General features: G+C 42.4%; 1 protein-coding gene across 1 annotated transcript; it reads right to left on the reverse strand.

Moving 5' to 3' along the window:
- Nucleotides 1–929: 929 nt before the first annotated feature.
- Nucleotides 930–18951, reverse strand: C1D (C1D nuclear receptor corepressor). The gene is made up of 5 exons (XM_063116001.1): nucleotides 18899–18951; nucleotides 11162–11308; nucleotides 8814–8880; nucleotides 8302–8357; nucleotides 930–2530 (listed from the first exon to the last, which is right to left on the reverse strand). The coding sequence occupies exons 2-5, from the start codon at nucleotides 11300–11302 to the stop codon at nucleotides 2354–2356; spliced, it is 441 nt and encodes a 146-aa protein (XP_062972071.1). The 5' UTR covers nucleotides 11303–11308; nucleotides 18899–18951; the 3' UTR covers nucleotides 930–2353.
- Nucleotides 18952–24142: the final 5191 nt, after the last annotated feature.

Raw genomic sequence — 24142 nt, forward strand, 5'->3', positions numbered from 1 at the left:
CTTAAATAAATAAATAAATAAATCTGCATTACAGCCACGAGAACGATTGCTCTCAATGAAGTGGAACGGAGGAAGCTTAATACGTCCTGATTTTAAATCAACGTTCAAAGAAAATCATGCTTAAAACGATAAGGAGACACACAGCAAATTGAGTGTGAAAATAGTAGACTTGAATGTGGCAACCAGAGGGGGTTTAATTCATACCGCTAGACCCATGGTGGTATAGTTGACATTGGGAAGTGGAAGTCAGTCTGAATTGGCAGTTTTTGCTTACCTCACTAAATTCTTTGCAGAGTCGGGTTGCAAGTCCACAAAGTAAAGGAAGAGCAGTGGACTACAGGACTGAGTTCCTAAATAACTTATCCAAAAGGGGACCTTTTTATAGGAAGCGCTAAGCTTCTGCAAAAAGATCTCAGGATTGTTTTCGTTGCTGGGAATTTAAAAACAAAAAAACAAAAACCTAAAGCTCTTGAGGCCCTCGTTCTAGTGGTGGGCGGGGCCAAAGGCAAAAAGGGGAGAGGCCAAAGTACCAGCATATTTTAGCTTAAAGCTTATTGGCCTGGTTCAGACAACACGCTAAACCATGCTGCTTAACCACAAAATGGTTAAGGGAATTTTGTGGTTAAACAGCATGGTTTAGTGTGTTGTCTGAACCAGGCCACTGATTCGCCAGTCTTTGCCTGGGGGAGGCTGACATTCAACCCCTCCCCTGCTTTACAGGATTTTACTTTAGGTTAGCTCGGTGTACAACGTTGACTTCTGCAGCACAAGATATGCCCTGCATCTCTTGCACATCAGGATACTGAAACTGAGCATCCACGATGGGAAGCTCAATTGGCGAGGAAGAAGAGAGCTTCGCAAGGGCTACCCATGAAAATACTTCCCATCTCCCCCATCGTATTTATCCAAAAAATAAATCCAAAAGCCTCTGTCAGTTTGAAAGTTGGCTTTTACTGAAAGTCGGCAGTAGAAAACGTGACCTAAGATTTACAACACACTTTGTTAAAGGAAGTCAAAACATCTATTAAACAGTATATGTTCCATACAGTACTCCATCACCGTGTCATCTGTTAGGAAGGACAACCATTCATCAGACGTTAGCAGGGATGAAAATCACCAGTGGGCGGCTGTGTTTCGGACATTCTGAGAAACTGTCCTAGGCAACCTGGTTCATTACATGGTAGTGGATGCTTTAATCGGCACGTACATGAAAGGAACGGGTACCATTAACAGTCCTTGAGGAGAACGTCGGCCAGTTCCGCTAGAGCAATCTTCCCAACACATTTGCAAGGCACCAGACTGGGGAAGGCTGAACTAGAGCACCAGCAAAGCTGGAACTTTAATAAAACAGCCTTACTAGGGTTAATCCATTTAAGAAGATACTTAACAAATGTAGCTATTTATACATTTCTGAAACTAAGCTGTTTTCTCCTGAATAACACAATTAGTGGATGCCAACTAGCTGGTATGGTGGAACGTTGGACAGTATCCAACTGCACCATTCTGTTAGCGCAAATGATGTTGCACTAGCAGAAACTAGGTTCTGAACGAGGCACAAGAGAAGAATCCAACTAAAGTTATGTTTGCACAAGGGGCTGTGAACTATGCTTGCACAACCCACTCTTTAACCCATTGTGCGTAACTCTTGTGTAATTGATTGCACAACAGGTTGCAAAAGAGTGACGCGCAACGGGTTGCACAACTTGGGAGCACAAGGGGTCGCACAAGCATAATGCAGAACTACTTGCACAAACATAACTTCAGTTGTTGCACAACTGGTTGTGCAAGCGCACTGGGAAAGCATTTGTGCAACGGACAAATTCAGTGGAGCTATGATAGTGCTATTTGGGTTTGCGGCATGACACCGTTGGAAGCCGCTCGCTGCACTGGCAATCTGCAAACGGCCTGTACTGCTACCCTTCCTTTTAAGCTGGATCATATCCGGGTACCAGGTCATGTTGTACCAAGATGGCGATATTAGCCATCTGCAATCCAATTTATGGAATCTTAGGTAGAATATAGGTCTATTTTCCTTCAGAAATTGCATTAAGAACAGGTATGGATGATTTGGGAGATCCTGACTGCTGTTATTTCTCTTCGTTAGATAACGAAAACTTTAATTTTTTAAGGAAGCTACTTTCTGGGAATCAAGGCTATTTTTTAAAAAAGATCTATGGTTCCTATGGAAGTCAAAATAAGCATCAGGATACGGGAGGGGATTATGTAATACCAAGAAGTTATTTGTTATAAGCTTATTCAACCAAAATGTAATTTTACTGTACATTAAAACATATGAAAACTCCATTAAAAATATTACTTGTCTCTATATCAGTTACCACAAAACAGAACATTCCTAGTGGGTTTTCTTCTTTTTGGCTGGAACAGAAGTTCTCTTTGCAGACTTGCTCTGAGGTTTCGGTTCATAGAGTGCATTTCGTAGAAATCTTGAAGCAGCTCCCTTATCCAGCCTGGCCGCTTTTTTCTTGTCTGCTATCTCTTTCACTCTGTTCATATATGTTCTTATTCTCTCCTGAAACATACGGAAATGTAAAAAGCACGCTTCCTAGCACAAGTGAACAGAAAGATGTAGGAATCATTAAGCACACACGCATACACATACACACACATACACCCCACTACTATTTGTCTACATCAGGGGTGGGCAACTTGTGGTTCTCCAGAGGTTTTGGACTACAACTTCCATGATCCCTCACCATTGGCTATGCTGGCTAGGGCTGATGGAAGTAGTAGACCAAGAGATCTGGAGGACCACAAATTGCCCACCTCTGGTTGATGCATTCTGGAATTCAACCCAGCTCAAAGGTGCCATTAATGCAAGTAATCGGTGTTGTTGACAAAAACACAATGGGTGGTCTTCAGATATAAAAATCTAATGCAAGAGCTAAATGCAAAATTAATGTTAGAATTTTAGCTTTTGTGTATTACTAACTTCTAATGAGTTCTCTTGTTCAGTCCCTCCTTGCGTTTAGAGGATCACAGTTCTCGGGGAGATCCCACATTCAGAGAAATGTGGCATCTTCCTAAGCAACTAATCCAAAGAGTGAGGGAGAAAGTAGTACCAGCTGAGAAGCTTCCTACATCTTTTGCAACCCAAACCTCAAACGTTAACACATATGAGTACCAGTTGACAGTGCTTATACACTCATTTCAATAGATTTTTTTTTTTCTAAATGAGCAAAAGAGCCAATAGCGTATGTCATATAAAAACAGTTAGCTAAAACGAAGTGCAGGACTCTGTGACTAGGGATGTCCGTTGCCGGGAAGTCCGGTTCTCTTTTGACTCGACAGTGTTCCGTGCCATGTATTTATTTATTTACAATATTTAGATACCACTCAATTATCTAATACAGATTTCAGAGCGGTGAACAGAAGTATGAACAGTAAAAATAAAAAAAAGACGATTAAGAAAGAAAATTAAAATTGTTCAATTTAAAAACAAAGGAACCAGAAAATCAGTTGAGGAAGGCTTCTCGAAGCAGTGTTGTTTTCAGGAGGCCACGGAAGCAATCTAGACTTGGCACCTACCTGACCTCCAAGAGCAGGGAGTTCCACAGAGAAGGGGCCACTACCATAAAGGCTCTTCTCCTGGTGGATTCCAATTGGGCCATAGGTCCATGTGGAACCACCAGGAGAATGCGCTCCAATGATCTCAGTGATCAGGCAGGTTGGTAAGGGAGAAGGCGATCTGTCAGGTATCCTGGTCCCAAGTTGCTTAGGGCTTTGTACCAAAACCTTAAACCTGGCCCGGTAGCCAATAGGCAGCCAGTGTAGTTCCCTCAACAGAGGAGTTACATGCTGAAAAGAGGCAGCTCCCGAAAACCGCCCAGAGAGCTTCCGCTATTGGGTGGTATAAAAATGTAATAAATGAATAAATAAAATAAAATAAATAAACAGCTGAGCTGCTGCATTCTGCACTAGCTCCAGCTTCCAGAACAGCCTGAAAGGCAGCCCCACATATAGCAGATTGCAGTAATCCAGTCTTGACGTTACTAATGCCCGTACCACCGTGGCCAAGCTATCCCTGTCTAGAAGAGGCAACTCAATTTGCATTTGCAAGACAAGCTGCAGGCCTTTCCCTGAACTCCAAGAACTTTTTTGTGTAGGTTCCGCAATTTGCACAATTTTTTTTAACACATTTCATAGAAATTTGCGCAAATTACAGAACCTGAAAAATGCACAAAATACTTGAAAAATCCGCAAATTGGCCCGACTTGCTGAAGACAGAGTTGGGTGAAGCAGTGGGGACCAGAATGAAGTCCAGGGGGGTGGGGGGGCAAACCTAGGAAACCTTGTCACATTCCACCCCGAACAGACTTCTCTGACATCCCTATCTGTGAGATAGGCCAACATCCCACTTACAATGGACAGCCACTGGCAGAATCCAAACAGAGATATTTAACCAGCTAAACGTTGAAACTCCACATAGAACATTAAATGATTTGCATTTAATAAGGGGCGAACAAATTAAAAGATTTTTAGAATATGGTTTTGAGAAAGGCAGATTTAAAATAATCCATTACCAAAACCTCAATATAGCTGCCTTTAAAAGAAATTATAAGTATAAACTAATGTTAACAAAACTGTTACTCATAGAAGGAATGGGGGCACCTTTAATTTGTTTCTTCATTACTATTTACAATAACAAGGGAGCCAAAAAAAGTCTCTAAAAAATAAAATGGTGCCTTTAACTTGCAGATTTAAATTTAAGTTATGTTTACAAGTTCAGTTATTACTAGAATACCTAGCGTCAAATTAATTTGGTATTTGTGTATGCAAATCCAAAGCATCCACTAATACAGGAGTGTAATTTATGAAAAAACATTTTCATTGGTGTTACAATATGAACCAGACCAATGTGTGTGTAAGTGGGGCAGATAAGAAAGGACATACGATTTATCATAGCTAATAAAAAAACTTTCATTGAACATGTACAAAATAGGGCAGCCCGCCTACTAACAGGGACTGGCCGACGAGATCATATCAGGACAGTTCTTCTACAACTTCACTGGCTGCCAGTCCAGGTCCAGGCCCGATTCAATGTGTTGGTATTAACATTCAAAGCCCTAAACGGCTTGGGGCCAGGTTATCTGAAGGAACGCCTCCTCCCATATGTGCCTGCCCAGACCTTAAGATCATCCACAGGGGTCCTGCTACGTGAGCCCCTGCTGAAGGAAGTGAGGCAGGTGACTACTAGGAGGAGGGCCTTCTCTGCTGTGGCACCCCGAACGAGGTCCCCAGAGAGGTTCGCTTGGCACCTACATTTTTTTCCTTTTGTCGCCAGCTGAAGACCTTTTTATTTTCTCAGTATTATAACTCCTAATTTAATTTAAATTTAAACTCTGCTGTTTTAATCTCATATTTTAACCTATATAAATTTTTGCTGTGTGGTTTTATCCTGGTCGTGCTTTTTATATTGTATTTTGTACTTGTGTTTTTAAATTGTTGGTTGCTTTATGATGCTCTTCATGGTTTTAATTTTTGTGAACCGCCCAGAGAGCTTTGGCTATTGGGTGGTATAAAAATGTAAAAAATAAATAAATAAATAAATATCATATGTATTTCTTTCAAGCATATGGGAAATCAGTCCTACCAAACTAATAGCAAGACAGGAGCAGTTACCAATTGACCTTCTGCATGCAAGTTACAGACATCACATCATCCTTCAGAAGGAAACAACATCCATTTCCAACTTCTTTGGGCTCCAGTCCTCATTTTACAATATCTATAAGACACTAGAAGAAATGAAGAATAACCTCTTTCCTCTTAGGGAGTTCAAGCTATCCGCAGAAACTAACAATATACGCCCTGCTTGAGCTTTTAAACACTAAATATATTTATTATAGGCTAGCATGACATACTTTTTATAGTGACATAGCTTGGGAAGGAGTAAAAAAAATTGAACGGTGATTTGGTTCAGATAAATATTGAACAAATCCAGTTCTTCTTTTCAGAAGAAAAATCATAACCCGAACAACACAATATGTATAGACATGAAGCTACATTTCCCTCACAATAGTGCCTTTATTTTGCAATTAGTTTCGTCTACCATCTGCATTTATAGTTCCATACTTTTTATTGTATTAACAATACAGCGTATGTGTATAATATATATAACACAACAAGTCAGACAGGCACAGATTTGATCTGTAGTTTTTCTATTCTTCAAGCTAAATCATTTGATCTGATTCTTGAAGTCAGCAGAATTTCCAAGATATCCCGTCTTATATACTGTACTCATGCATCTAAATGGATTATAAAGACAAACCTAAAAGATTTATTATAGGCTGTAAATATGTCACTAATGCAGAATTACTGGACAGTAGACATGCAACTGGTGCCAAAAAAGCTTTTAGCTTTGTTGCCGAACTGGATTCTTTACGGCTGAGAAAATGAATTAATGGAAGGACTGGAAAATGGGAGGGGGGATCTTTCCCGTCTTTGCTAGTAAATCAACCACATGATACATTTAAAGTCATACAGGAGTAAGAAAAGGTAGCCTCGGAGATTAACACAAGCCCAAGTATTTATAGGAAAACACACTGTACTGGAAGTTATAAATAATTATTAGACGTGTAACATTTTTCCATTTCGTAAGTGAAAAGCCGGTTGGCACAAAATCCAACTCTCTAAAGGGAAAACGAGAAGGGATTGTCTTATTTTAACTTGCAAGCCTTTTAGGATTTCACTGAGATTGAAACTTCCGCTTTCAGAGATGGACAATATTATCTTGAACAAATACACATCTTAGAATTCCTTCCGAGTTGAGGAAGGTAAGTAAATAATCCAATGAACAATAAGTTGCATCCAGTGGCAGTTTTGCCTTTGTGGAAAATGCATCCTCTCACGCATATTATCAACCTGTTTCAAGCCCCCATCCCTACACGAAAAGCACTTTCTGAGGGTTTGGGGACCCTCGACAACAGAACAGGCTGCAGTAGGCGTGTGTGTCCAGCAAAAATCTGTTACCCCAACTTGTGCAAGTGAAAGCACTTTCCATTAAAGCAAAGTCACCATTAGACCCCAAAACCCAAGGACCATTTGACCCCAAAACCCAAGGACCATTTGACCCCAAAACCCAAGGACCTCTGAAGGCTCGTGTATCCCAACAAGGTAACTGCTCACAAAAGTGACTGACATAAAGAGGACATGTCCCTCAACGGCCAGAGTACTCAGGCTGCTTATATACTGCCAGATGAGTCGAAACTGCTGGGGAAAACCATCCACGCAGCATCAGTTCCAACATGTGCACAAGTAATGTAAGTACAGTTGCCCCATTCTAGAATTGGGTAACAAGGCTCCGTGCTGGCTGCTACAAACACAATTCAGGGGAGTTATGTAAAAAGTGAGTTGGTATGGTATGCTACTGGTGCGGAGCTGTTTCAGAAGTGTTGCCCACATGGAAACCATTAAGCCATGTGGGTCCGGGCTCAGCCAATCACCAGATGCCCTCTCACGGGGTCTCAACGCTACAATCTGTTAAACACAGCACATCTTCCTATACATTTTGAACTTGCATGACAAAACTTCAACACTGACTCATGTCCACATCATACAGCTAATTCTATGACCAAATCCTTGATTAAATTTCTTTTTGGATCTGCACAAATTATATGCAGAGGTAGTTCTCTGAAGTCAGATCTACTCATGCAGCAGAATTCTGAATGTGCTGATCCAGGTAACATAGAGCAAAAAATAATAATCCCTAAATGTAGAACTAACACATCAGGGATAAAGAGTAGTTTTCTTGCTGGGCAGGGTGTTCCTTGTCTTTTTAATATACGGGTTTTAAAAATGGGACCCCTATTTCCAGTCTGAAATGAAACAATGGAAGTACCCCCTCAGTTCTCCACTGTCCATGCAGATAAATCCAGACAGATAATTCAGGAACAGTGCCATGCTGTTCCTGAAGTGGACTGCTGAGACCTACACCTGCTGTCCCAAGTACTGCTTTGCCACCTTCACTGTCATTCTGGCCTGTCAAAAGACTGACAGGTTGAAAAGTAGACCAAAATATGGCCCTGATAGCACTGTTTGTTATAATCACCCTTTTACTGGATATTTACATTTAACAGATGTATCCAATATGAGAGGTCTGTACTGCAATATTTTCTTGCATTACATGGTTTTTATAAGAAAAAAAGGATTAAAAATTCCTACTATCGCTTTTTAAGCATGTAATGACGAATAATCCATCGAAGACAATCCCAATTATTTTTAAGTTCAGAATATTGTGCATGCAGAAGAAGGGATTTTGCACTGTGTTTTGAATAAGAATCTTACCAGTTCTTGTTTTACTGGGTGCTCCTTTGGATTAATTCCTTGAGTGGCAAGATACACTGTAAAATGAAATTATTATTATTATTATTATTATTATTATTATTATTATTATTGACACTTTAGCAACAGAATCCCTACTACACATTTGAATTGCAAAAACACAGTTCAATTGCAGGATTGGAAAACTGGTTTATTAAATACAATCCTGAACCATATTGATCACAATATAAACGCTTAGGACTTGGGAGAAAAGGTACTAAAGGCTCTACAACCACATAAGGGTAAGGAGGTGAACAAAAGAAAAAAAGGAAATTGATCTGCTATTATAAAAGTGGTGACAGCTTAAATAATTAAGCTTGTCTTTTAGCATCACTTATAAAAGTACGGTGGTAGTAAAATTGTTCTTAGAAACTGGATTTGATAGACACCTAGTTGCAGAGTTCCATATTTAAATGTACAGTTACATACTGAAGTACTTAAATTACTACCACAAATTTCTTACTCTGCATACTCACCCCAGAACATTGAATTCAAAGTGTAAGCAGAGACTAAATCTAATTTCGCTTGTTCAAGAGGATCCAGCTAAAACAAGAAAGATAAAATCATCGGCATGTGCATTTTATTATGTTTCACCGAGACATCAGAACAGCTCACAGCAACAGGCACCGATTACAATCGCTCTAGACAGTCAATGCCACTTTTTTTTTGTCTCCAGCCAGGTTTACAACAGCACTTCACAGAATTCTGAATTCAAAAATAAAAAAAAATGAGCACCAAACTGTTTCACCTTATTCGTTTGTATCCAAAATTAAATCCTAACCTATAAAAGGCTATTGAAACGTAACATTTATATAAGTGTGAACTGAGCATTTGGAGACTTGATTCTGATATGCCAATTACAATTGTCCTATTAAAATATTCTCTGCCCAACACAAATGTTATTTCAGAAATTTAAATCGAAATTCCACTTAGAAAGAGAATGCCTAAACGGCTAATAACAATAAAACTTAGCATCTATATAGCAGATTCGAAAGGTCAAAACATGTTGGATATACTGGCCCCGTTCAGACCATACGCTAAACCATTCTGCTTAACCACAAAATGGTTAATGCATTCCGTTAACTATTTTGTGGTTAAGCAGCATGGTTTAGTGCAGTGGTTCCCAAAGTGGGCGGTACTGCCCCCTTGGGGGCGGTGGGATTGCATAGGGGGGCGCTAAGAGGCAAAGGGGCAGCAGGGAGGCGCTTGAAGTGGTCTTTTCTGAGAAGCGCCTCTCCACAAGTTCTTAAAACCCAGGGACATTTTATGGGAGAAGGTAGTTTGGTCCCAAGCCATATAGGGGAAGAATTCACAAATGTATTAATGCCGTTAAAGAAGAGTCCTTTTAACGGTGAATTGAAATGTTTCAAAAGCACCAAAACGCTAATGAAGAGACATACCCTGCTTGGATTTTGAATAAATATTCAATTAATTGTTACTGTTTTGAATTTTATTGTTATTGCCTTCCTTAGTGGGTCGTTGAAAACCGCTATTCTGAATAATGATTTTTATAGTGTAGGGTAGGGGGCACTGGGCATGAGTTTGTGGAACCAAGGGGGCGGTGACCTGAAAAAGTTTGGGAACCACTGGTTTAGTGTGTTGTCTGAACAGGGCTATTGTCTTGCAGCAATCTTACAATATGTCGGCCAATAGTGCTATATTGCAGATGGGGCCCTAAGGCCAAGAGAAGATGGGTTAGCTAGAACCCACTAGGACAGGGCTGGGCAACTTGTGGCCTTCAAAATGTTTTGTCCCATGTCTCCTCACCACTGGCTATGTTGGCTAGGGCTGATGGGAGTTGTAGGCCCAAATAGCTAGAGTGCCCACACATTACCCATTCCTGAAGTAGTGATTTTACAGCAGAGAGAGATTCAAAACAGAGCTCCCCAATTTGTAGTTAAGTCTTAGCCATTATGCTACACCAGTTTTCACTATGTGCCAGCTAATACATAGAGATACTGGCAGCGATCCACTGAGAAAGCCTCCCATTTCAGTAGATCTTCTTTATGGTCAACTCTGAAAGTCCTGTGTGTTCCCAGCGTTCCTTCTCTTTATAAGCAGAACGGGGATCTCCATCCCGACATGGGCTCTAGATCGCTGCCACCTGTTCTTTTTATGTACAATGCATGCCGGAATATTGTGATTGAATACCAAAAGGTAGAAACATTTTTTTGGCTGTCAAAGCCAATCTATCATGTTGGTTCCTATAGGATTTCCAGGAAACTCTGCTTACATGAGTGTACAGCTTACAAGACGGAACACGGGTCCTGTCAAAGGCCTGAGTTGTCGAGGCGGTTGTGTTCATAATTTATACATGGTTGGAAGGCTACAGAGGTGAAATTCCCCAATGTATGAGTTTTTATTTTGCCCCAAAGAAATTACAAATTGGATTTTAAATGTTAAGGTACATAGATACATGTACAAAGACCTGAGGCAGTGCCTGGTACTCTTGCTGGGTGTCAAAAAAAAAGGGGGGAACGAATGTATATATTCATTCAGATCTGTTTTTTATACAGCTGGAAGGGATAGCGTAGCCGTGTAACGGCTAGATTTTACATTCCAAGACCTGTTTGTTCTCGAACTCACTTCTACAGGTGAGGAAAGATGACGGTGTATTTTGTTTTCCGGCCTCTGGGTCGACTAACAAGTACAGGCAGTGAATTATTAAGGACAATTGGGGCTCCCAACTTCTATTTATTTTTAATTCATTTAAACATTTATAATCTGCCTTTCCGGAGCAAGTCTATCGAAGGCAGTAATCATAATTGTAATTAATTTGCGGCTGCCGCCTTGGGTGGATATTGCTGTTATATCTTCCTCTTACCTTCTGGAGAAGTTCACTCCTAGACACAGACATCATCGTCTTCAACATCTCATCTACAGAACCAACAGATTTTTCAAAGGCCAAAAGGTAATCATGAATCTCTGTTGGGTATTCTTCTCCGACGAGGTCCAGCTCCGCCATTATGTTCTATGCACAAGAATCAGAATGGTTTTCATTATAAGTAATGGTAAATATGGAAACATCGAGTTCGTGAAATGGTAGAACAGGATCACAAGGCATTTAACGAAATCACTGCCACTGACGTGTGGGTTAAGAATCCGCAAGGCACATATCTTGACCCTTACAAGGAGGGCAACAGTATCAATGCCTTTAATTCTGAACAGGTTTTTCAGGCCTAGCTCAGATGGTATTTTGGCAGCATTTGTGTTTATTTATTTAAAGTATTTTGATGCCGTCCCTCAGCCAAAAAGAGGCACCCAAAGTGGCTTACAAACAGTCAGTAAAATACGAAGGCCCCTGTCCACAGGCTTACAAACTAAAAAGTCATGAAACACAAGGAAAACCAAATGAGGAGGGGAAAGGGGGGTCAATCAAAGGTGCAATCCTATGCATGTTTAGATGGGGGGGACGAGACCCTACAACGCCCAGCATTGTGATTAGTTTAGGAATTTAGAAATGCTGGGAGTTGTAGGGCTTTTTTCTGTCTAAACATGCATAGGATTGCACCCTAGATTTTCAGCTGGGTTGGTGGAATGGGTCTGCTTCGCCTCTCAATTCCAGGGATTGGGGGGGGGGGGCAATCCAACCGGATCAGGCCCTGATGTTCCCTCGGCCTGCTTCTGTCTGTCTCACTCCTCCTTTCAGTTGCTGTTAGTTAACAGATTGTACCAGTAACATTTGAACGTTGGTTTCAAATGGATAGCCCAGATCATATGTGGCTGCTTCCTATGCCAGTGTCTGGTCTCCGCTGGGACTGAAACACTGATATTGGCATGGGAAGTTCCCATGCAATAAATAATCTGATGTAACCAATATGGTCTGGGAACCAGCCGGTGGGGTGGAGCAACCACAACAGAAATGTCTGGATTTCATTTTTAAAAATCGTGAGAAAAGACACAGTTCAGGACCACATTACATGTTTCAAATTCTAAAAAAGACAAAATAATGACTGCCCCAATAGCTTTCAATACAACCTGTTCAGCAAGTAGTTGTGCACATCCACTGCTTGGGTGGTTTGGATCAGTGCAACTCTTCTTTCCTTTGAAAAGCACACTAAAAAAAGGAAAACAACCCACCCACCCACCCACCCACCCGTGCCTCACTGCTGCTATCGCCAACTATTCTGGTTCCTCATCCTCTTTCTCAACATTGCTCCCACCTGCTTGCTTGACAGGCAGGGAACCGGGGAGCAAGTAGGTTGTGGCATTGGCTGCAGCTCCTGCACACTACCACTACCACCAGAGCACAAGGCAGGTGACCAAGCAGGTCGCAACGGTCAAGAAGAGGAACCTCAGCAGGTGCTCAGCCGTGCCTGGCCCTGACGCAAACCCTGCTGGTAGGAGCCAGAGGATCATCACTTTGGTATTCAGAGACAACATGTTGCTGTACTGGCACTTGCTCACACTCAGACAAGGGTTAACACGTTTGAACTCAGGCTCCGGTGTTTATTCAATCGATTGTTTGGATCAATTAAAAACCTTGGACTCAATTAGAAAGGTGTCTCCAATGAATCAGGCAGCAGATATTTAACTTGCCATTAAGCGCTTACAAAAGCTGCTAGCTGTGTAGGTGACTTTGCGTTAATTGGCTTACCCAGTGCGAAGATGTTTGCGTTATCAGCTACAACTGTTTTGTGAATGGCCACAGTTAATAATGCAATTGTCACTGCCTGTAGTTTCTGCGTTTCATTTCCCTCTGACCACACTGTTTCCTTCCCCTTGCATGTGTGTGTGTGTGTGTGTGTGCATATACATATAGGGAGAGAGAGATTATATATACACACACACACACACACACACACACACACACACACACCCAGAGAGAGAGAGAATTGCAGCTTAGGATAACACTTCATGCATCTGAAGAAGTGGTCTGCAGTTCACAAAAGCTTAAGCCATAATAAATTTGTTTTCTTTTAAGGTGCCACAGACTAATACAGTGAGCCTCTGGAAGATGAATCTGTGAAAGAGAAGGGTGCCGTTTCTCTCAACAAAGAATCGGATGCTTTTTTCCTAAGATGCCAGCTGCTACGACACCCATATTTAATCTATTCATTCAGTAGTCAATTAAAACCCATATGATGAAGGTTTCAAATGACTGTCTTAGTTTAAATAGATACATTCAAGCTCTAACCTTGAATGAATAAGATCACTGCCTGTTTCTACAAAATATTTGGTTGCCAAAACCAACACACACACACACAGCATATTTGTAGCTATGGAACAGACATTGCCTGGGGAAAATAAGGTCACACAGATGATTCCATGTATCTACAGGCAACCCTGGACTCGTTTATTTCATTTATTTAATCACCAAACTATACAAAGAAAGTACTTCTGACAACGAGCAGAAACTTGATTACTTACTAGCCCTTTTTTAAAAAAACCAAATAGCTTTGCCAAAATTGGATGACTGTTCTCTAGAGGAAAAACAAAAATGCATTTCCATATAATCCCAGTCATGAGAGAAAGGGCCAAAGAAAAAAGTAGATATTCTGGACAGCCACTAGGCAACGGATGTATAATGGGGAAAACTATTCTGCGGAGAGGCACACTATTTGAATCAGATGTTTTTTTACTGATGAGTCCAGACAAGATGGAAGTAATCCTGTTGGTAACGGAAACTGAAAGATGTTACCAGGGGGAAATCCTAACAGGGTGAACCTTGTGCTGACCCAGATGACAGGGAAACTACAGAAACGGTAGATTGCGTGGCAAAACTGTTCCAAAACTGTACTACTCGAGGCTGAAAGAGGGGTTACATGAATGTGTGCACATAAAACACCCTCCCTACACATAAGAAAGTAGAAAGTTCATGCAGTAAGCCTTGGCCTCCCCACACACAACAAACATGCCCACAGTGGGGAATGGAAACGGGTGTCTCCCACCACACACACATCCCTTATAAGCGTGGAGACCATGCCATGTTCAGGAGCAGAGCTTCAGATGTCTCAGAGGAAGAGGTAGTTGACCTGCTACTCTACAATCCTTCTTCCAGGTGTGGGGTTCTTTCAAACGGAAGGCTCCCAGTGCTACCAATGAGAAGGCATGATAAAGCTATTCCATTTTTTCCCCCTCTTGAACAGACTTTCTGTGGCAAGAAAAAAGACAGACATTGATCTAACACGCTGACACAGGAGGGTTACAGGTGGAAGAAGACATAGTCTAGAACTACGCCTGTAAAATTTTGTGAACGAGGCAGGGTGCTGGTGCAATAAATGTCGCGTATGGAAGCATCTCTAGCACGCATGGAGGACTGAAGAGAGGGTGTCTTGTGTCAAAAAACACACTGAGCTTTGGAGGCCCTCAAAAGCAGCCAGAGTCCCAAACTCAGAAGAAAGGTGGGATCTCAAGCACCAACACCACAATGCATTTTGGAAGCAGTCAGAAGCTGCTAAGTTCTCATGACTTCCAAGCATCTCCAAAATCCAGCAACGTACCTTTACCCATCCTTCCCAGTGTGTTGCGGCATGGGGCCACCAGAATGAAAGGATATAGTCACAGTTGTCAAATAATAAGGTAAACTTCATTATGATAATGTGAGAACAACTGTCACGTTGTGGTTAGGGGGCTGGGGGGGAGGAGTTGAGGTTATAATGATAAAGATACTATAATTATTATAATTATTATAAAAGCCGTAATCTTGAGCCATTAAAGAAACACGAAAAGATGTAACGATTTCTAGAAGAGTCTCTGTGTTAGTCTGCTGCAACAAAAACAACAAAGAGTTTTGTGGCACCGTAAAGACTAATAAATTTATTCTGGCATAACCTTTCATTGGCAGCGTCTATTTTATCAGATTGCATGAAACGTTAACTTCAAATTGGCTGATCTATATACACAAGCGGGTTTTGGGGGAGATGTAAACTGTGTTGTCAGAGGGAATTGAAATATAAACAATAAAAGAAATTAAAATGCCAGAATGAACGTGTTGGTCTTTAAGGTGCCACAAGCCTTTTTATGAAAAAGGCAAGGTCCAAACGACCATGACACATTCCACAACAGGCTAACAATTCTGATGTAGGAGAGGCACCAAACTTTAAACGGATATATCCAAAATTTAAAAGTAGGCACTTTCTACTTGCTAAATTAGTCGGTTTCTTAAATTTTGCACTTGCACCTCTAACTCTTTAGAAGACTGTGTAATGTCGCTGCACATATTTTACTTGCAGACGCTTTCCCACAATAAAGACCGCTCTTCTCCAAACTAGTTTCTCCTGGGGAAAATCCCAGCTCTGGAAGTTATTCCACGCATACAAAGCTCCGAGGATCACTCTTATCCAGTTTTCCTTTCGCTTCACTCCATATGCCTGCCAATTACATACATGGAGTTCAACAGGCAGAGATACAATATTTGAATAAGCAAATTTCTTGGATGGGTAACTTGTGGCTCTCCAGATCTTATTGGACTGCAACTCCCATGAGCTCTTGCCAGCATAACCAATCATGAGGGATGATGGGAGCTGCATTCTGATGTAAAGTAATGTAGTGTGATTGTTCAGGAGATTTGTCAGATGCGATTAACAGATTTTCAGCCTCAAATGACATATGGGATGTGTACAACAGATGATTAAGCAGCAGCATTAACTGTGCAGAAATGTGATCTTTCAGAAAAGGCTTATAAATAGATCCTGGGATCTGATGCACTTTTATTTGTGGCTGTCTGGAGATAGGATCGTAACAGCGTTCCTTAAGAGATTGGGTTGAAGGCAGCAAAGATCTATTATCTCTCTCTGTTCTCCAGATCTACACTTTGTGTCAAATCATTACAAACCCTTCAGGGTAATGCTATATCCCTCTTGTGTATTTATACCTTGTAGGACACACAATGACATTTGTTGTGGTATTTTGGATAATGTGGAATAAAAAGCAGGAAATAACACTATGAAAGCGGTACATGGAATGTGCAATGTGTCCCAACGGTTATCCGTGCACTTCAATACCTCTACAAAGCAATGGTGTAGATCTAGCTATGGTAAGACTTTAGGAGGTAAAGTGTTGTATTCAACGGCTCTAGCAAAAAATAGTTCAGTTCATCCCAAGGTGCAGCACTTGATTTTGATCAATCCAGTGCCCCACCTCCTCCCTACAGCCCTCTTTCTATGCCCTGTCCTACACAAGTCCAGAAGGCCCTTCAACCCTAAGGAGCAGCTTTTCATGACAGCCACAGCAGGTACTGAGAACTAGCTAGAATCAAGTGACCCCTGCAGCCAGGCTAGTCAGCGGTATACCTAGGGGTGACCACATTACACCAGTTTTAAAATCTCTTCACTGGCTGCCAATTAGTTTCTGGGCAAAGTATAAAATGTTGGTTATCACCTTTAAAGCCCTACATGGTTTGGGTCCAGGCTACCTGCGGGATCGCCTTCTCCTGTACAATCCGCCCCGCACACTCAGGTCCTCTGGGAAGAATCTACTTCAATCAGCAAAGACTAGATTAACAGCTGTTACCCAGAGGACCTTCTCTTCTGCTGCTCCCAGACTGTGGCATGGCCTGCTGGAGGAGACTCGACAGTCTATTAGCATTCAAGAAAGTGATCAAGAGGCCTGCCTCTTCCAGCAGGCCTATCCAGTGGAATTTTAAGATGTTTTTAGAATGTTTTCAGGAAATTTTAACAATGTATATTATGTTTTAATTCAGTTTTATGTGTTTTATGTTTACTGTTCTTCCCCACCTCGATCAAAATGGAGAAGTGGGTAAGAAATAAATTTATTATTTTATTTCTGTCTGCACAGAAATGCTTTCCATTGGGCCAGCCCACTCGCAAACTGGTGCCCTGCTGATGTTTTGGACTTCAGCCCTCCATCAACTTTAGCCAGCACAGCTAAAGGTCAGTTAATGACATCCAAGACATCTGGAGGGCACCAGTTCAGTACAAACCTGAAGAAGTGCCCTATTGCCCCAAAGAGCAAAACTTCCTGGTTCAGAGGCAGTGTGTACCTGATACTGGAGAATGGGAGAGGAAATGTCACCATCTTATATAGGAATACAGGTAGCCCCCTTATCCTGAGGTTAGACCCTGGGTCCATCTAGCCCAGTATTGTGGACACGGACTGGCAGCAATGGGTTTCATGCAGGATTCTCTCTTCGCCCTACCTGGAGATGTCAGTGATCAAGCTTGGAACCTTCTGTATGCTAAGCAGGAGCTCTGTCACACTGAGCTGTGTCCCCGTCCCTCTCCCCTGCTCTGTGGGCTGATCCAATAGGACTCCTCTTTGCTCAGTTCTCTCTCACAAACATGCCACAACTACTCCCCGCCTTCCGCAACGCATCTAAGGAGAAGGACTTCCAGGCAAGAGTGACGACCCTCCTTTTAAGAACATAAGAAGAGCCCTAATGCTGGATCAGACCAAGGGTCCATCTAGTCCAGCACACTGTTCACAGTGGCCAACCAGCTGTTGACCAGGGATCAACAAAGCAGGACATAGAATCATAGAATAACAGAGTCGGAAGGGGCCTACAAGGCCATCGAGTCCAACCCCCTGCTCAATGCAGGAATCCACCCTAAAGCATCCCTGACAGATGGTTGTCCAGCTGCCTCTTGAAGGCCTCTAGTGTGGGAGAGGTGCAACCAGGGCCGGGCAAAGTTGGTAATAGGCCAGGGCCAGATGGGAAATGTAGACCCCATTTCAAACTGCTTATTAAGTATTTTTGATCAGTTCTAAATACATATGAACTAGAAGGATTTATTAAAAAAAAAAAGGTAATGGTAATCCCGCCTTTGCCTCTGGGGAATGCATTTTATGAAGTCTATTAGGAACTGAGTTGCTTGATCTTAGCCTTTTGTGATTGCTCTCAGCCCCATTCATGTGCTTTTGTTTTGTCTCATCTCTGCTGGAGATGGGGTGGTGGTGGTGGTGAAGCCACCTTGGCTTTTTGGCTGTCTCAAAATGGAGTCAGTACTAGGGTGACCATATGATAAGGAGGACAGGGCTCCTGTATCTTTAACAGTTGCATTGAAAAGGGGATTTCAGCAGGGGTCATTTGTATATGTGGGGAACCTAGTGAAATTCCCTCTTCATCACAACAGTTAAAGCTGCCCTCTTTTAAATCTGGTCACTCTAGTATAGCTCCTGCACCTTTAACTGCTGTGATGAAGAGGGAATTTCACCAGGTTCCCCATATATACAAATGACACCTGCTGAAATTCCCTTTTCTATGCAACTGTTAAAGATACAGGAGCCCTGTCCTCCTTTTCATAGGGTCACCCTAGTCAGTACTGCTCACTCACAGGAGAGCTACTTTGTAATAAATCTTTACCAAAGGGTCCCCCTTTGCCTCTACGGGGGGGGGGGGGGTCAGAGTAGGCCCCCTTAAAACTGTAGGCCTATGCCAACTGGCCCTCCCGGCCCCTCATCTGCCCAGCCCTGGGTGCAACAGCACCCTCCCACCCATGTTCCCCAGCAACTGGTGCACACCGGCTTACTGCCTCGAATACTGGAGATTTCTCCCTCTCCCCACCCCGCTTTCTTTTTAAAAACTCTCCTCCCTTCCTCGCTAAAGGCCAACGCGCTGCTACCCAGCCCCACCATCCTTTAGGACGCAGCGCTTCCTTACCTGCGCCGTGGAGACCAGCGTGGGCGCCGCGTGCTGGGGCGGGCCTGGGCCGGGGTCCACCGGGCCGGAGGTAGGCGGGCTGGGCTGGGCTGGGCTGGGCGGAGCAGAGCTCTCGCGTTACAACCTCCGTCCCCTTTGCTAATGGCCGTGGTGAGGTTGAGCCATTGCAAACGCCCGCGGGGATCCCCTCTGCGCCTTCCTTTCCACTCGTCTCCCCTCTCCAAGAACGGCCTGTATCGGCATGCATGAGACAGAATGGGACCCTTCCCACCGTAGAATAGGGCGCTGGGTTGCTTTAGGACGCAACCCTATCCACGTTTAGACGGGGGAAAGTCCTACAACTCCCAGCATGCCCCAGCCCAGCGTGGCTAGCTGGGGCAGTCTGGGAATTGTAGGACTTTTCCTCTACATAAACATGCATAGAATTGCGCCCTTCATCTTTAAATCGGGTGCTCCGATTTAATTAACTTTACCGCTGACTCTTTAATTAGGGTGACCATATGATTCACTTCAGAATCCAATATAAACTTCTCCTGTTAACCTTCAAAGCTTTTCACGGTCTAGCTCCTTCCTATCTCTCCTCTCTCATCTCACACTATTGCCCCACTCGTGCTCTTCGCTCCTCTGATGCCATGTTTCTCGCCTGCCCAAGGGCCTCTACTTCCCTTGCTCGGCTTCGTCCATTTTCTTCTGCTGCCCCTTACGCCTGGAACGCTCTTCCAGAACATTTGAGAACTACAAGTTCAATTGCAGCTTTTAAAGCTCAACTAAAAACTTTTCTTTTTCCTAAAGCTTTTAAAACTTGATGTTGTGCGGACTTTATACTGTTAGTTTTACCCTACCCTGTGCCTGCTTACCCTACTCTGTACCTGTCGGCATTCTCTTCCCCTCCTTATTGTTTTACTATGATTTTATTAGATTGTAAGCCTATGCGGCAGGGCCTTGCTATTTACTGTTTTACTCTGTACAGCACCATGTACATTGATTGTGCTATATAAATAAATAAATAAATAATAATAATAATAATAATAATAATAATAATAATAATAATAATAATAATAATAATAATAATAAGGGCTCCTGTATCTTTAACAGTTGCACAGAAAAAGGAATTTCAGCAGGTATCAATTATGTATATGGAGAACCTGGTGAAATTTCCTTTTCATCACAGCAATTAAAGGTGCAGGAGCTATGCTAGAGTGACCAGATTTAAAAGCGGGCAGGGCACCTGCAACTTCAACTGTTGTGATGAAGAGGGAATTTCACCAGGTTCCCCATATATACAAATGACACCTGCTGAAATTCCCTTTTCAATGCAACTGTTAAAGATACAGGAGCCCTGTCCTCCTTTCCATATGGTCACCCTGTCTTTAATTATATGTTTAACGTTGTAATATTTTGATGTTTTCATTGTTCTTTTCATGGTGTGGTAGTTTTATTGCTGTTTTGAGGTTTATTGTTGTACACCACCCTGAGCCCACCTATAAGGTGGGCAGTGTATTAATTTGATGAATAAATAAATGAAGCTGGTCCACAGTAGGATGCCTGGGAGAGTAGAGTCATGCTAAGGCTAGGGTCTCCACATCCCCAGGTGTCATAAAGTGATATACTTTTTAGAGTTGGAAGAGACCCTAGAGGTCGTCTAATCTAACCTACTGCTCAGTGCAGGAATCTCGCAACTCCAATTTCTCTGCCAGGTGGCCTTTGCTTAATGCATGGGATTGCACCCTTTAAAGACAGCAGTCTTTAAGGGACCACCCCGCAAGTGGACAGAACACTCACCCCCACACAAAAAGCCATTGAGGTATTTCAGAGGCAGAAGACAGGACTGTAAGCACTTCCAAAGACATTATTTGTGCCCCAGATGTATTGTGTTTCATACTGATTTTCAGGCATTTCTCTGCTCCCTCCATTCGTTTTAAGGGCAATTCCAAACAGTAATTCTCTTCTGGGTGTGATGGAGTAGACACCACTCCATGAAAGCTTATGTCATCAGTCAGTTTTTGAAGTGATAAGACAGTCTTTGTCAGGTGTGGTGGACCTGTTGCCCTTCAGATGTTATTGGACTCGTACTCCCATCGACCCCAGCTAGTATGGCCAGTGGTGAGGATGATTCAGAATTAGACCATATTTCTGTTCAAAGCTTTGGACTGGCCAATTTTCAGTTATTTTTGTGGGTCACTTAACTAGGGTTAGAAAGGCTTTTGTATTTATCTGGAGTTCCCACTCCATTTCAGAAGGGAAACCTCTCTTAGGGTAGGGGACATTCAGTCCATGAACTTCAGCTACAATGAAGTCAGGTAGCCCTAGCATCCAACTGTCATGATCTGTTAGTTCCGGGCTGCCATGGGCCCCTTCCTCATGCAGCCTTTCCCAAAAGATATATTAGACAAGGTACTAGGGTAATGCCAACAAAGTGATGAAAGACAAGCCATCATGGCAGAGCTTCTCAGTGACCCTGCTCAGACGACACACTAAGCCATGGTGGTTAAGCATTTTGAGCTAAACTTTATGACTTAGTGTGTCGTGTGAACCATTCCTAACCATGGTGGCTACATAACCATGGTTATTATTATTATTATTATTATTATTACTACTACTACTACTATATTTATTTGTATCCCGCCTTTTGCCCAATGCTGGGCCTCAAGGCGGCCTTACAAAGTTTAAAACATACGTGGGGCGGGGCGGGGGGGGCGTGGAAACAAAACCATAAACATTTAAAATACACAACAAAATTATAAGACATTAACATAGATGGAGGGCCAGATTATTCTCCAAAGGCCTGCTGGAACAAAAAAGTTTTAGCCTGCTTCCGAAAGCCCATCAAGGAGGGAGCCAGCCTAGCTTCCCCGGGAAAAGAGTGCCAGAGCACAGTTCAAATACACTCACTATTTGCTGCAAAAAGGTGTTAGGGAAATTCCCCTAACCTGGTAGGGAAGGGATGACTTCACAACCGGTCCAGAAACAGAGACTCTTTATTTAATGTGCACAAAAGAGAAAAGCCCCATACATCGTACAAACCGACGGCAGAGACTCTCTAACCATCAGCCACATCAGCATACATGTATACTTATCCAAGTTGCTCCGATGAAGTCATACTTTTCCCTCCTCCCTCCTGTGACTGATCACAAGTCCCATACATGTTCCATAAACAGAAACCCATTCTTACATAAACAATGCCATATTTTGGCAGCCTATGACCGGTACAAAATGTTGCATTCTGTCCCTTGATAAAGCACCACAAGGAGAGAGAGGAATTCTGACCCTTCAGAAATCCCTGGTCAGAGGGCTTTCAATGGCTTGGATGCCTCTATGTCTGGGGAACATGGAAATTTGCTTGGCCTCAAGGCCCTGTTTCTCTGATATGTTTTGCTATTGGGTGTGGGGCAAAGGGTTTAGGACAACCTTGAGCCTAAAGTGAAGACTAGGCATTTTATTATTCTCCATGAGGAGACACGAAGGTGGGGCCAGGGCCGGAAGTGTGCATGCTTTTGTACTTTTATTCACATTGGAATAAAGGTTAGTGCTTTAACCATGGCTTAGTGTGTTGTCTGAACAGGCCCAGGAAGAAAGGTGGAGCGCAGGAGAAGGGCGAAGGGTAACAACTGCAGGTGAACGTGTGAAGATCAGAACACCTGAGAAGGACAGTGCATCACTCCCCACAGCAGCCTTCCCCAACCTGGTGCCCTCCAGATGTTTTAGTCACCAACTTCCATCAGTCCAAACATGACGACCAATGGTCAGGAATACTGTGATCTGTAGTCCCAAACATCTGGATGGCATCAGTTGGACGAAGGCTGTCCTGGAGGTTTTCTAACATATTTTGTACACAAATACTGTGGCATGTAAGCCTGAGTGTGGAAACTTCTCTGCTTGTGTGACCTTACATTAACCTTTGAGACAAATGACTGTACTTCCTCTTGCTTTAATTGTATTAGAAAGATTCTCAATCTATGAGCGAACCCCCCTCCATTTACAAAGGAGTGTTTCTCATCAAAAAATTAAATGCAAAAGTAAACAGGACAAAACAAAGCACGATTTAGCTTTAGGGTTATTTTTCTGAGATTATACTGTGCTTTCTGATTAAAGCTTTTTCTTTCATTTTTGTTTGTTTCTGAAATAACAGATAGAACAGAGATGTTCACTGAGATAAGGATAGTTAGTGTATATCAAAAGGAGTCTCCTTGGCATCAGCTAGATTCAATGACAGGATGTGGCCATGTACCCATATCCATAGTATATGGAAGAGTTTGTTTGGAAAATAAAGCCTATTGTAATGAGTTATGATACTTTATAAGTCAGAAATAAAATGAGTCGGAAACAAATTAAAAATGCTTATGCTATGTAGGCTAGTGGCAGGCAGATAAATCCTAAGTGTAGAGATCCGCTAGGGATCAGATCCATCCCCATTAAACCAGTTGAAAATCCATTGAAACCAGTTCCTCTCTGGCTCTGAATAGGAGGGGAAGGCAATAGGAGAAGAAAAACCAGTGCAAAGCAATGGGGAAATCGAACCATGCCTGCAGAATCCATGGAAATTGTGCTTCCAGTAACCAATCAGGAGTCTCCATCCACAAGACGCCCATGGCCTGCCTAATACAGGCAGCCAATGAGAGACTGGGAAGAATCTCTCTCTCACACACACACATACAAACACACACACGTACGTCGATGGAACCATCCATCTGTTCATTGGGGAAAATCCAATGAATGAATGTACTCTTACCCATTCGCTTGTCCCCTTGGAAGTTCAGTAGAGAACATCTCTACACTAGGCTTTTATCCTGCATCTTTACTGAGGCTTCTGCTTCCGGATTCTTTGCGGGATTAAGTTCAGATCCTTTACACATGCTTTTTTCTGCTGGTTTCTTTCTCTGTCTTTCTATATGTTTTGTTATTCAGCCACTAGATGGCACTGTAGTATAGTGGAGTTGCACAATTACACAAGACTCACATTCACCATTTCTAAATAACACTAGAATTTCCATGTTAATTTAAAAAACACACCTGATAATGGTTGCAAAGCACAGGAGGATGACATCATGCAAATGATCCACTAACTACAATGAGTGAGCAATCATGAGTGAACAATAAAAGCCTTATGTGGAAAAGCTCAACGTCAGCTTGTATGGCTTTGAGCCCTGATCTTGCAAGACGCAAGTTGTTTATGTATGGTTAGCCAGCATTATCAGTGGTTGGAGCAGAGAGCCTGGCTGTGGGCCGCAGAGAACCGTGCAACAT

Source organism: Elgaria multicarinata, chromosome 2 (genome assembly GCF_023053635.1).
Source record: "Elgaria multicarinata webbii isolate HBS135686 ecotype San Diego chromosome 2, rElgMul1.1.pri, whole genome shotgun sequence".
Classification (NCBI taxonomy): domain Eukaryota; kingdom Metazoa; phylum Chordata; class Lepidosauria; order Squamata; family Anguidae; genus Elgaria; species Elgaria multicarinata.